The sequence below is a fragment of the Anarrhichthys ocellatus genome, unplaced genomic scaffold (genome assembly GCF_004355925.1).
Source record: "Anarrhichthys ocellatus isolate YVR2014 unplaced genomic scaffold, GSC_Weel_1.0 scaffold46, whole genome shotgun sequence".
In the NCBI taxonomy this organism is placed as follows: Eukaryota; Metazoa; Chordata; class Actinopteri; order Perciformes; family Anarhichadidae; genus Anarrhichthys; species Anarrhichthys ocellatus.
Genome location: NW_022280076.1, coordinates 677,821 through 689,864, shown reverse-complemented (window position 1 = coordinate 689,864; position 12,044 = coordinate 677,821). Strand labels below are relative to the sequence as shown.

Below are 12,044 nucleotides of genomic sequence, written 5' to 3'. Positions count from 1 at the left end.
GTGTGTGTGTGTGTGTGTGTGTGTGTGTGTGTGTGTGTGTGTGTGTGCATGTGTTTGAGGGGGAAGAAAGGAAAGAGGGATGAATCTATGGATTAGATGTAGGTGAGCGTGAGACTTGGTCTGGGATGGGGCAGGGGATGAAAGAGAGACTGTACACATTACAGTATAGTGTACATTTGAAGAAAGAACTTGAGAGCAAGTCATGAAGTAGAAATTCTACATCAGTGATATAAAAATAAAATAAACCATCTAAATCAGTCAGAATCAAACACAATTTCATACACGTCTCTTGAGTAACATGTGCTATGTGGACGCAGAACCACTGAAGCAACGTTAAAGAAGGGTACAGTCCACAATGAAGAAAATAAAATAAATAACGCAGCTCCAATCCCTCAACGAAGATGTTCAACTGGTGGAATCTTAACAGCAACGAACCAGAGATTGCAAGAGGTTGCTATATGACATGATGAAAGCCATCAGAGGAAAGTAACTCTAACCACTGGCACAGATAAATATCATAGTTTTGGTCGTCCAGGGTTTAAAACCCTGCTTAATCATGAAAAGAAAAGACAAAATGTAATTTTCTGTTGCTTTGTTTGGTACCTACTGCCACAAGGCAAGACAGAGTGATGATAAGTTGCCTGTCAACATACATCTGGCCTTTAACACCCTATACTGTACGTATATATAGTGTATAAAATGAACACATATGGAGCATGTGACTTTAATGTATTTGAACAGTCACACTGGATGTATGCCTTTACACACCGTATTTAATCATTTTATTTAATGTTCGCTGTTGGTATCTGTTCAGCGGTTTGTATCATATTTATAATTGCTTGCTTTTTCTCGATCCACTTTTCATTTTGTAATTATGCCTTTGCAACACAGCTGTGTTTACATGTTATACTAATAAAGCTAATTGGAATTGGAAAAAGATCAGAACATTGAAATTGTTATCAAAAGGCAAAGATCTGAGAATGGATTTAGACAGAAGGGGAGACAAACAGAACAATACAGGCAGGAGGAAAAATAGAGACATGTTTAGCAAGAGACTGAGACCCAGAAAGATGAAAAGGGACGATGAAAATCAGACATATAGAGAGATGATAGTGACAGAAGGATTACATGTATAAATCCAGAATAGTATCTGACTTCAGTACTGCAGGCTATACTGGCATCATTTTCCCTCTGTTGGGTTAACCCCTTGCACCCAAATGACAATCATTCCCGCAAATATCACGGCCCATCTTCTCCAACCTGAATAATATGTTATAAGCATATTGTTGGTGGGATCTGTATACCCATGCTTTTAGCTAGTGCAACAATTTCCAAAAATGTACACGAATATAGTTAAGGCTTACATCAGCCCGATATGACCGATCCGCATCATTAAAAAAGGCATTTGCTAGGATTGACTAACTTTATTGTTCAAAGCTGCAGCTGATACTAAAACCATCCCTTTCTGCAGGTGCTTCACTGACTCCTAATGTAAAAGCAATGGTACATCATTGACGTGTACGTAGAAGTGTTGGCAGTCAGCTAACACCACCAAAATTGGACTTGATGCACATTTTCTAATTTCATATCGATAAGTTGCTCCAAAACATTACATGGACAAAATACTTGTCCAAAGTCCAACACAGGTGAGCGGCTCCGAAAACGAGTACTGACTTTTCAACGACAAACTTTTAGCGAATGTAGTTAAAAGCCCTGCGGAGAGTTATGTTATTTAGCAGCTCAGTTTAGATTTGTGAGAAAAAAAGATAGTGTGGTGGAGCCAGTGGAGTGGTTTGATGAAGAGATGTAGAGGCATGCAATGAGGCCAAGTGAAGTCCTCTTCCTTTCCTGTGAGTGCAGCATCAGCTCTGATCATCATTAATCACAGAATCTCCAGTAAGTAATCCTACCTCTGCATGTAAACTACATTAATAAGACGAGAAGAAGAGTGACACATAGAATAATGATCTAAATTAGTTCTACACTGTGTAGCCTTGTTTCCATTGTAGCATTGTATTCAAGTATTGCATTGGAGTAGCATAATGTACACGACAACATTTGATAAAAGTTGCTCTAAATGGAATATAGAATCGCCTTTGATAAATGTGAGCTGATGAAGCGAACATTCAACTCACATGACCAGAAATATATTCATATTGTCTTCATCTCCAGACAGCATGGAACATGGCCAATATCAGCTGACATGAAAGAACAATCAAAACTTGGCCAATTGAAACAGATTCCTGACAAAATGTCTCTCCCGTGGATCGGCCAAGGCGATCTGACAAAACAATGCAGCTTAGTTTATTCGCTTCAAACCAGTTGCTGGATATGTGCCTATTTCACATTTCTTTTTGGCGGCACTTCAAGAGGTCGCTTGGGATTTGCTTGACAATTAAATGGAAACACTAGAAGTGATGTTTGCAGATTTTAAAATAGAGAAAACAGAGTAATGGTATTGGTATTTGTATAGTGTTTCCATCCCACTCGACACCTAATGGAGCACGAATATATGTAACATTTGCATTTTGACAACAACATATTCGGAAAACCTGATTTCCTTCCTTGAGTTAACAGTTTAGTGAGTTCACACAGGTTTGAACTTGAGCCAGAGCTGATTTGTGAATGCACGTAAACACAACAAGTGTGAAACAGTGGAGCAGACTTACTGAGGAAACCTCTCCGTCGTTCCCCGCGGCTGCAGCCGGTGCTGCGGCTGCAGCTGCTGCCTCCTGAGCCGCCGCCTTCATGGCTGCTGCTTTCCTCAGCTCCCTGTTGGCCTGCAGGGTGGAGAAGTAGTTGACGGCCGCAAACTCAATCAGGGCAGAGAAAACGAAGGCAAAGCAAACGGCGATGAACCAATCCATGGCTGTGGCGTAAGAAACTTTGGGGAGGGAGTGGCGGGCGCTGATACTGAGTGTTGTCATGGTCAAGACAGTGGTGATACCTGGATGGAGGGAGGAGACAGAAGTTATGAGTGCACTGTTCTGTTTACATCCTATCGTCCTATGCTACTTGGGTTGAAAGGCTCGTCTATTCTTGTGTTTACTGTCGTAGTAAACTGTGGCAGTGTGTTGGCTGAAACTTTTATAAGACCGGTAACACTCTCATGTCTTTCAGATAAATATAGACCTAGAGCCTGGAGGCAGTGAGCTTGGCTTTGGATGGAGAAAGCTGTTCTTTCTCCAAGTTTCAAAAATATGCCTGCCATACCAAAACCTTACTAATGAACAATTATATCAGATTTTTTGAATCTGCACACAAATAGTCAAGACTACGACAAGTCACTTTGCTCAGCCACTGTTTGCCAAAAACTTGTAATGTGAGCTTAAGAAGTGCGAGTGCACATATATACTGTATGTTTTGCACAGGCCAGGAAAGATGTCCTCAGTGGTTAACAGTCAGAAAAATGTCAAAATCCTCTTTCTATTAATACATGGACGAACAGAGATTATTTAACATAAACTGCACCCTGTATTGTGAATATTAATGTTCTGGAATTATTAAAGAACAATGATGAATGTCAGTATGACGGTTTCTGGGAACCATCATATAAGTCAACAGCTGCTTGTTTTTCAATGCATAACAATGTAGAAGCTTGATTATGAGAGATCATTGCAATCAGCTTCATTCGGACAGACACATCAACACTTATACACGAATGTAAACAAATGCAATGTTATAAACAACTTAAAGCAACTTAAGGGTAAGTATAGCTACCGTGTCTTTTCTTAACATCAATAGATCAGGTCTGCTCACGAACATCATTTAAGTGACAAACAAAACTGCAGCATCTCTTTAGAAAAAGCCATTTTAAATCTCTTACCATCTGGCAAATAGTGTCTATAATCACATCAGCATTGCCGAGATGATAGCAGTTGAATCCCTTGTGGTTTCAGCATTTATTAGACCAAAATGCTGCAGAACTTCCGAGTGAGGTCTTAACATGAACCATAATTAATCACTGGCATACAGGTCTGGCAGCTATCAACACGAGGATAAAGTGATTTTCTGAGGACTCAGTTTGTGAATACAAATGCACAAGATCCACAGGTGCATGAGATTGAACTATGACTCGTATGTGTAGATGCCACTCATAGCCTTCTCTAAAAGGGCTGAATTTGGCATGCACTACCTAATTACATACAAACTGAAGTTTTGGATTGAGTGCTTTATGTTGATTTAAATGTTCCAATAGTGTTAGAATTAAGACAGATCCTTATTCAACTTTTAAAGATGCATGCAAACTACAAAATAATCTAATTGAAACGGAATGCAGTTTATTAATCACTTATGAATTTGAGAGGAGGATGTCAAAATAAAAAATATTGTTTCTGGTCTAAAAAAAACATATTAATACATATAAAGTAACGCAGCATGTGTAACACCCAAGCTGTTAATAGTACAACGAGGTAGGCAGTAAATGTAATTTAATTAAACAAAAAAATAATTGAGTACACAATTGATTTTCCCAAGGATTATCTTTGACACATGGCAGCAACTCTGTTTGATGGCATATAACTAGAATGGCAGGCCATGTGGCATTTCTGCCCTGCAAGCTTTGCCAAAAAGTCACTTCATCGGAAGCTAATCCGTCCATAAGCAGACGAACCCGTGCCCCTGCACTGGCGCGACAATATTAAACCAAACATCTGTAAACATTCTCGAGAAAGCCAAGCAGAAAGATGACCCAGACCCAAGCCACAAAGCATTTGCTAATATTTGTTTATCTGCTAATAAGTACTTCACAATAGAAGCTACGGGTCAGATAGGGAAGGATAAACTGACTGAAATACGGATGTGTGGAAAACAAAAAAAAAACTGTTTGTATCAATTGAGTGATAAGCAACATTGTTTTTGATATATTTAGCAGCTGTCAAAAGTTCTTCTAAAAAGTTCTACTGGCCATGGCTCCAGATTGAAGCACAGAGTGCAAAGATCCTTTTGAGCACACCCTCACAGTATATACAATTAGGAAAAACACTGTATAGATTTGAGACTGCAGGCCATTCATGAATTCCCCTTGATACATGACAGTTTGAAATGAACACAAACGGTCCATGGCAGGTGCATTTCTGAAGCATAAAACTATCAAAACACACCAACAAAATAGATATCAAGTGCAATTTTGCCTCTGGAAAAATGGCTCTTAATCACTAGAAAGGGATTTTACCTGTCTTGCCCAGATTCTAACCTTATTAAGTCAGATAGAGATCCCGACATTGAACAACTTTTCTAATGGCCCATTAACAAAGTACATTTCTAATTCACTTTCATCAAGCTAAACCAAGCAGGGAAAAGGGGCCATTGAGTACTGCGGCCCATGCTTTCAGCAAATGTGCACTGTAGTTGTGTAAATTGAATTTGCAGCGTAGGAATTTATGGGGGATTTAATGCACCCCTTAATGTATCAAAAGCATGTTCGACACAACACTTGAGCAGTGAAAGCTAACAGCTCTCAAATACAACCCCCTCCGATAGCCAGCCAACGCTGACTGTCTCAAGCTCAAGCACAAGTTAAATGATTGCGAAGGGGAGGAGGGACATGGGAAGAAAGCCTGTCAGGGTAGGAGGGAGAGGCAAGAGAAAGAATGTAGGAGGGAGGGGGATGAAGGATAAAGACAGGCTAGAAATGAAATGCTTGGGGCATTTATGTGCTTTTACATGAAAAAAGCAAGGTACAAATTAGGCCACACTCAATTAAGTCTGTGAGACTTGAGCTCAAGGGACTTTCAGCTCTTCGAGAGGTTGTTGACAATCCAGAGCACAACATACGATGACTTAATGTTCTGTCAGAGTGGAGCACATCCATACAACAATTTGTCTTCTCCTTTGACTCATTTCCAATGCTCCATGTCACATCGAGTGCATTAATAAAACCTAATCAGATAATGGCTTTTTGTTGGTGATTCGATTGCTGTCCTCTGTACAAAAGAAAATTACTACTTTCAGACCTCATAAGGAAGGTGCTTAAATTCAAGCAACGTACTTTATCGGAGTTAGAAGATAAAGTTTGGCCTTGCTAGCAAAATATCCAATATGCTGTATTTGATTTTTGCTATACAACCTCTTCTAAAATACCCAGCGCGCCCTTGGTTCGCCCCAAAGCTCCTTTTCAACAACAGCAAGTTTTTTTCATCCCATACCCAATACTGAGTGAAACGAAAACAGCAGGACGAGAGCAGTTGATAGGTTGCCACAGATGTGCTTTCAACACGGGGCCTCAACCTTCATGGTAACACCAATGATTGGGATCTAATCTCTAAAGAAGCGTGCAGGGTTGTCGAAGCGCTGGCTCGCTTACCAAAACAAGGACAGACTACAGAACCATAATCTCCAAGGGCCAGCAATGTTACTCCGCTCAGGTGCAGCTTGTCGAAAATTAACGAAAGGGGAAAAATAATGATAAAAGGAGAGGCATTTCACACATTTTCCCCATGTTTTTCCTCTTGCTTTGTCTCTGTCTTTTTGTCTCTCACTCCCCTTAGTCTCATTTTCTCCGTCTCTCGTCAGTGTCTCTCACCCTCTCTGCTCCCGAGGCTAGAGCTTGGTGGCAACTGTAGCGTAATGTAATGTGACCAAGCGGAACCTGTGAGTGCTCGGAAGAGGGCCAAGTAAACATCCTCACTCTCATTGCCCTTGCATGACCAATTTCAAAAAGGACATTTATTCCCAATTAATTCAGCTCCACCACAGTGACAGAGGATGAGAGATAATGAAGAAAGGTTAAAACATACTCTGATGACTGTGTTTGTCTTTGTTCTCTCGCCGAAGGTTGTATTTCGAGGACCACTCCGTGCAGTTCTACCCAATCAGAGCGCAGTAGATAGCGATAGGTGTGCTTGCTTAAAGCTTGCAGAGCTAGACTCACACTGGGGTCGAGCAGTGGGTGGTGAGTTGATACATATTCATTTGAGTTTTGGATACTTGAAAACAATAAAGTTTTTTCAAGGTGATAACTGAGTGAAAATAAAAACTTGATATAAACTCTTGCACAAACCTCATCTGACTCATCAGAAATACAAGAACTTCATGCTGGATGATCCATCAGAGGCACAGCTTTAGAAATTTCTGTTCTACTCAGTGAACTGACGGGATTTACATTTATTAAAACATCATACTCCTCTTTAGTAAAATAACAACTGAGATGGCTATGAAAAAAAAAAAACTCCATTATTTGCAAATTATTGTATTACAATCCTGGCTGCTAAAATGAGAAAGTTCCATCCCAGCAGGACAGCAATGTGCAGCATGTGTTCTTCTTACATTGTCATTTAAGTCTACACTGATTTCCCTTTAAAATCGGTTTAAAATTTTAACTGGAATTTTTTACAGCATTTGAAGAAATTCAAAGAAATCTTACCAAACACCGTCCTCGCTGGAACTGATTCTTTATTAATCCAGAAGGAGACTTGGGCCAGGATGACGGTCATAATACAGGGAATATATGTCTGAATCAGGAAGAAGCCCATTTTCCTTTGCAGATGGAAGTGGACAGTCATGATGACATATTCACCTGAAAGAGGTAACACCAAAGACATTTGTATTTCTATTGGTGGCAAATCAGCAATTCATAGACACACAATTAGTGGTTTAAATGTTTTGATGGACATAACTGTATCTTTTTTGAATACATGTTGGTTTAAAATAAAAGCTTTAATAATGTATATTACAGGATACTATCTCACCCCAGAGAATCCTCATAAAACACATGTCACATAAAAGAACACAGGGCTGTGAAATGTTGACCTGAAGGGTTATACATAAATATAAAACACATACTGCATATTGCAAAGCACATTTCTGAGCAGATCTCCAAGAATGCCTCCTCACCCGTGTTGGACTTTAGCCTCTCGCTTGACACCGTCTGACCGATGAGGTCGTACTGCAGCAAACTGGATGATTCCTGTGGCACCTCCACAGAAGACAGAGGACCTTTCTTCCAAGTGTACACGATCTCGCTGATGGGGTAAGCATCTGGACGGGATGGATGACAACTTTGAAAAAACTAATATCTTTTTTTTTTTCCATTTTTTCCTTTTTTAAAATAATTTAAAACAAAACTGTGAGACTATGAGAGGATAACAGACAAAAGGGACAAATACGTTTGGTTTCTGGCTTTAAAAGCGGACCTGATTATCTACGTTCTCCAAAATAAAAAATCAAATATTAATAGCAAATAGATTAAATAGAAAATAAATTAATATAATAAATGAATAAGCATGCAAACAAGTAACCCTGAAAAAATAACATGCATACGAAATGGCAGAGCAATCAACTGAAACATTATCCAAAAACATCATTCAAGGCTACATGGGTAAATGGCTGATGTTATTGCTGATACAAAATGATAAGATAACTTTTAGATTTTCATTTCATAAACATTTTGCGGGCCTGGTCTTCTACACACTTTTTATCGAATCCTGAAATAGTTGTATTCGTACAGTTCCCCAAAGGTAGCCTCGTGTCTGAGACATTTCAAACTGAAATCTTTGACTTTACGCTTTCAGACGGTCAGTTACTCGGTGACAGAGTGATCATTTGAGAGTGACACCATCCATCAGACCAGTGAGGCTGAACAAAAACAAACTCACAACTCCCAAACTTGAGCGGGCAGGCATGGCCATCCATCGGGAAGTTCATCAGACGCATGGGACACTCTGCATTTATAGTTAATCTGTCAGAATAGAGAAGAGTTGAAAGCAGTGTGTGATATATATTTGATACACTGTTGCCTGCTAAGCAACTATACTGAAACCAGTGATTGTGGTGCCATACAGTACAATGGCTGACTAAAAGAAAACATAAATGAATTAAAAATGTATATAGAAGAGGGAATAATTTAACTGAACCTCCTGCAAAGGCAAATAACAACACATTGCGGATTAAATAAAGATCTTGAATTTATTCAGTAAAGTTGATCCACTTAAAATAATCAAATTATTTTTTTGAATCTGTTTTTGTGCCATCGATAATTTAAAGGGATTTTTTTTTTTTTTCATGCTACATTGGAACAAAGCTGGAGTCATGTTTGTTTGAATCGCATTCCAGGCCTGTTTTCAATATCAGATGGCGCATTTCTCTTTTTTTTGGAATGGCACTCCTCGTTTCTTTTCATGTCTGTGCATATTCTTGGATGCTTGTTTGTTTGATTTGCTTTCCAGGCTAATACTCTATTCCGGTCTTGGCTGGGTTTGGAGCTCACCGTCCAGCACTGTTACCTCATGGTGTAGAGGATAGTTCCGTTCTGCATGATGCGGAACAGCTTGTTGGGGGTGGTCATGTTGTGAGAGATCGACCTCTTGCCATTCCGGAAAAAGGTGTCCGGCGTCCAGATCTTGCTGACCATCAGGTTGTTGAGCCGCAGGATCTCGATAGGGCCCTCGAATTTCAGCCGCTCGTCGATCCATGTCTGACGGAAGAAGACATCCATGGTGTATTCCTGGATGGAGGTTAGAGTGTGGGTTAAAGGATTTATTTACTACCACAGTGACTACTACCAATCCCACTGCTGGTGTTGCTTCTGCTCCTGCCACTACTGTCTCCACTACCCCCGGAGAGAATGGCAGATGGGTTTGTGAGCCATGTTTTTTGTTGGATCTGCTGGATGGCAATATAGTCCTTTGTTTTTATATTTTTTTCTTTCCATTTATGGATTACTATTGCTGCCAGTACTATTGAAATTGAAAACGTAGATTTGTGCTTATTAAAATATTTTACAATCAAGACATTAATCAATTGCTGTTTCTTTTAAGGGAGTTCATATGGGATTTTTAGATGCTAACAAGTGTGGGACACAGACATACTGCCATCTTCTCAAAATAGATGATTTTTCTTCATCAAACACATTAAATTCCTTTAATGCAAATAAAGATACCAAGACGCTAAAACATAATTTGCAACATGTATGTTTTTATCATATTCTCTACGGACTGCCATTAATGAAAATCAAGTAAATTTGTTGATTGATTGATGATACAATCATTGAACATGAATACAGTTTAATATATCTACAGCCGGCAAAAAGTCTAGGATGTTTTTAGATCAAATAGATGGCCATGCTGCCCTGACGAGCCTTTTACATGCATCTCTATCACTAGCCTATCACATGGCAGTTCAAGTGGGCTTTAGATGCAGTGAAAGCTAAAGCCTGAACAGAGTACTACAGACCTACAGCACTCAGCCTATCCCATGACACACAGTGAAAACCTATCCCGTCCCAACATCAGTCACATCTCTCTCTCCCTCCCTGACAGGGGGATTGTCAACCAGATTAAAATGCTAAGCTGCACTAATGACGTCCTGCCCAAATGCTGGAATAATGAAGGCTGGGAGAGCCGTGACTTGATGCTGTATGCACAGAGTTACCGGGAAAACCGTACATATTCTCTTTTCTATTCACATATTTACACTGACTTTGTTAACGAGTGATGAAACACATGCATGCATGCGTATGGCAGCCAGTGAATGATCCTGTGCATCCTGTATCAGTGTCTCAGGGGTCAGCATGGTTTACGTACCATCTCAACATCTGAAACAGGTCCAAAGCTGGTGACAAAGATGTCAGTTTTGACCTCTGTAACTGGACCTACAGCAGGAGGATAAGTAGTTGCTTTGATATAGACAAAAACAAGAACTTTGGTAGACATTTGACTATTTCTTTCAACATATAAAGCAGTTAGGAATAAAGCTGTTTAATATATAGTCTATGGAAAAAAAATATCCAGTGAAAATCAAAAATGAACATGAAATTAATTTGAACTGATTCTCAAACTGAGTTTCCAGTTGTTAGCTGTAATGTTGTCATAAGCATATAAAAGAACATAAATAATATTGAACCTTTACAGCATACATGCTGGATGAAAATCAGGGCACACACACAGCTGCTGGAGTAAAACTTTATCTCCTGAGAAAAGACACATTGATCCAATAATGTATCAGGCAATATCGTAAAATATGTCACGGTCATTAACATACCTCCAAATCCAGGTCGCAGCCTGTTGTCATAGCCATCCAGTAATCTATCCAATATGCGCGTGATGTTATCCAAATAGATATTGGTGCCACCGGGCTGATTTCCCCAAACAGTGCTCACACTGTAACTAAAGTAGATATGCACGAATGAAATCTCATTCCAACAAATAATTAAACTGCTGAAAATACAGTTTCTCAAATGGACATAAATGCACGGTCTTTGGTTCCCGTGCGTAAAAGTCGGAGAACATGCCGAGAAAAGAGTTGTCATACTCACCAAGACAGAAATAAGCAAGTTAAAAGGAAAGCCATGCCTCGCAAACACCCCACAACTAGAAATCCCTGGTCAACTTTTAAAATCAGCATATTCCATCATTTAAAAACATGATTAAATGCGGGTCGGGTCTTCTTTTAGTTGCGAACCACGCGAGGATATCGCGCCAGTCCAGCACGAACTGACTTTCTCTCTAGTGCGGTTGCGCCCGCCTCAGAATCGCTCAGTTGGAAAAACCTGAAGAGTTTTTTTAAGAGAGTGAAGAGGAAGGACGAGGGGGGCATTAGCATTAACCGAACAAGGCACTTTACAAGACACACTCCGGTCTCAAGAGCAACTTGTACATTTACAACATGTATCTGTTTGATGGAGCTGATGACGGTTATTGTGCCTATTTAATTAAGGAGGTTGAGGAGAAGCGAGGGCGAAAAAAAAGAGACTGGAGGGAGCAGTGCACAAATACTATCATACCAACGTACAGTATACCAGTGACCTTTTGAGTGCAGTATCATCTTTATATTACATCATTTTTGCGACCGCCTTCTGTGTGTGCGTGTGTATGTGTGTGTGTGTGTGTGTGTGTGTGTGAAACCACAAGGCTTGGCCATAGGAAGACAGAAAATTGCTACTCGAGATAAAGCATGATGAACTGTGATTCATATAGTGGTTGGGTGGTTGAGTGGAGTAGGTGGTAGATACATTTAGTGCAACTTCAAACTCACACTATCCATAGACCGAGAGCGAGGGGAAACCACACAAAGTCAGCTATTCCTACACCGCTGGCATCAGTTTATAT

General features: G+C 39.9%; 1 protein-coding gene across 1 annotated transcript in view; it reads right to left on the bottom strand.

The window, feature by feature from the left end:
- The window catches only part of gabra6b (gamma-aminobutyric acid type A receptor subunit alpha6b), a 35,989-nt gene extending 24,274 nt beyond the window's left edge, over nucleotides 1-11,715 (bottom strand). Inside the window, exons 1-8 of the mRNA XM_031869082.1 lie at nucleotides 11,252-11,715; nucleotides 10,978-11,102; nucleotides 10,521-10,588; nucleotides 9,222-9,442; nucleotides 8,595-8,677; nucleotides 7,834-7,977; nucleotides 7,364-7,516; nucleotides 2,670-2,947 (exon numbers count right to left, since the gene is read on the bottom strand). Coding sequence (XP_031724942.1) covers nucleotides 2,670-2,947; nucleotides 7,364-7,516; nucleotides 7,834-7,977; nucleotides 8,595-8,677; nucleotides 9,222-9,442; nucleotides 10,521-10,588; nucleotides 10,978-11,102; nucleotides 11,252-11,340 — 1,161 coding nt within the window. The 5' untranslated portion in view covers nucleotides 11,341-11,715. The remainder of the gene's footprint in view (nucleotides 1-2,669; nucleotides 2,948-7,363; nucleotides 7,517-7,833; nucleotides 7,978-8,594; nucleotides 8,678-9,221; nucleotides 9,443-10,520; nucleotides 10,589-10,977; nucleotides 11,103-11,251) is intronic.
- Nucleotides 11,716-12,044: the final 329 nt, after the last annotated feature.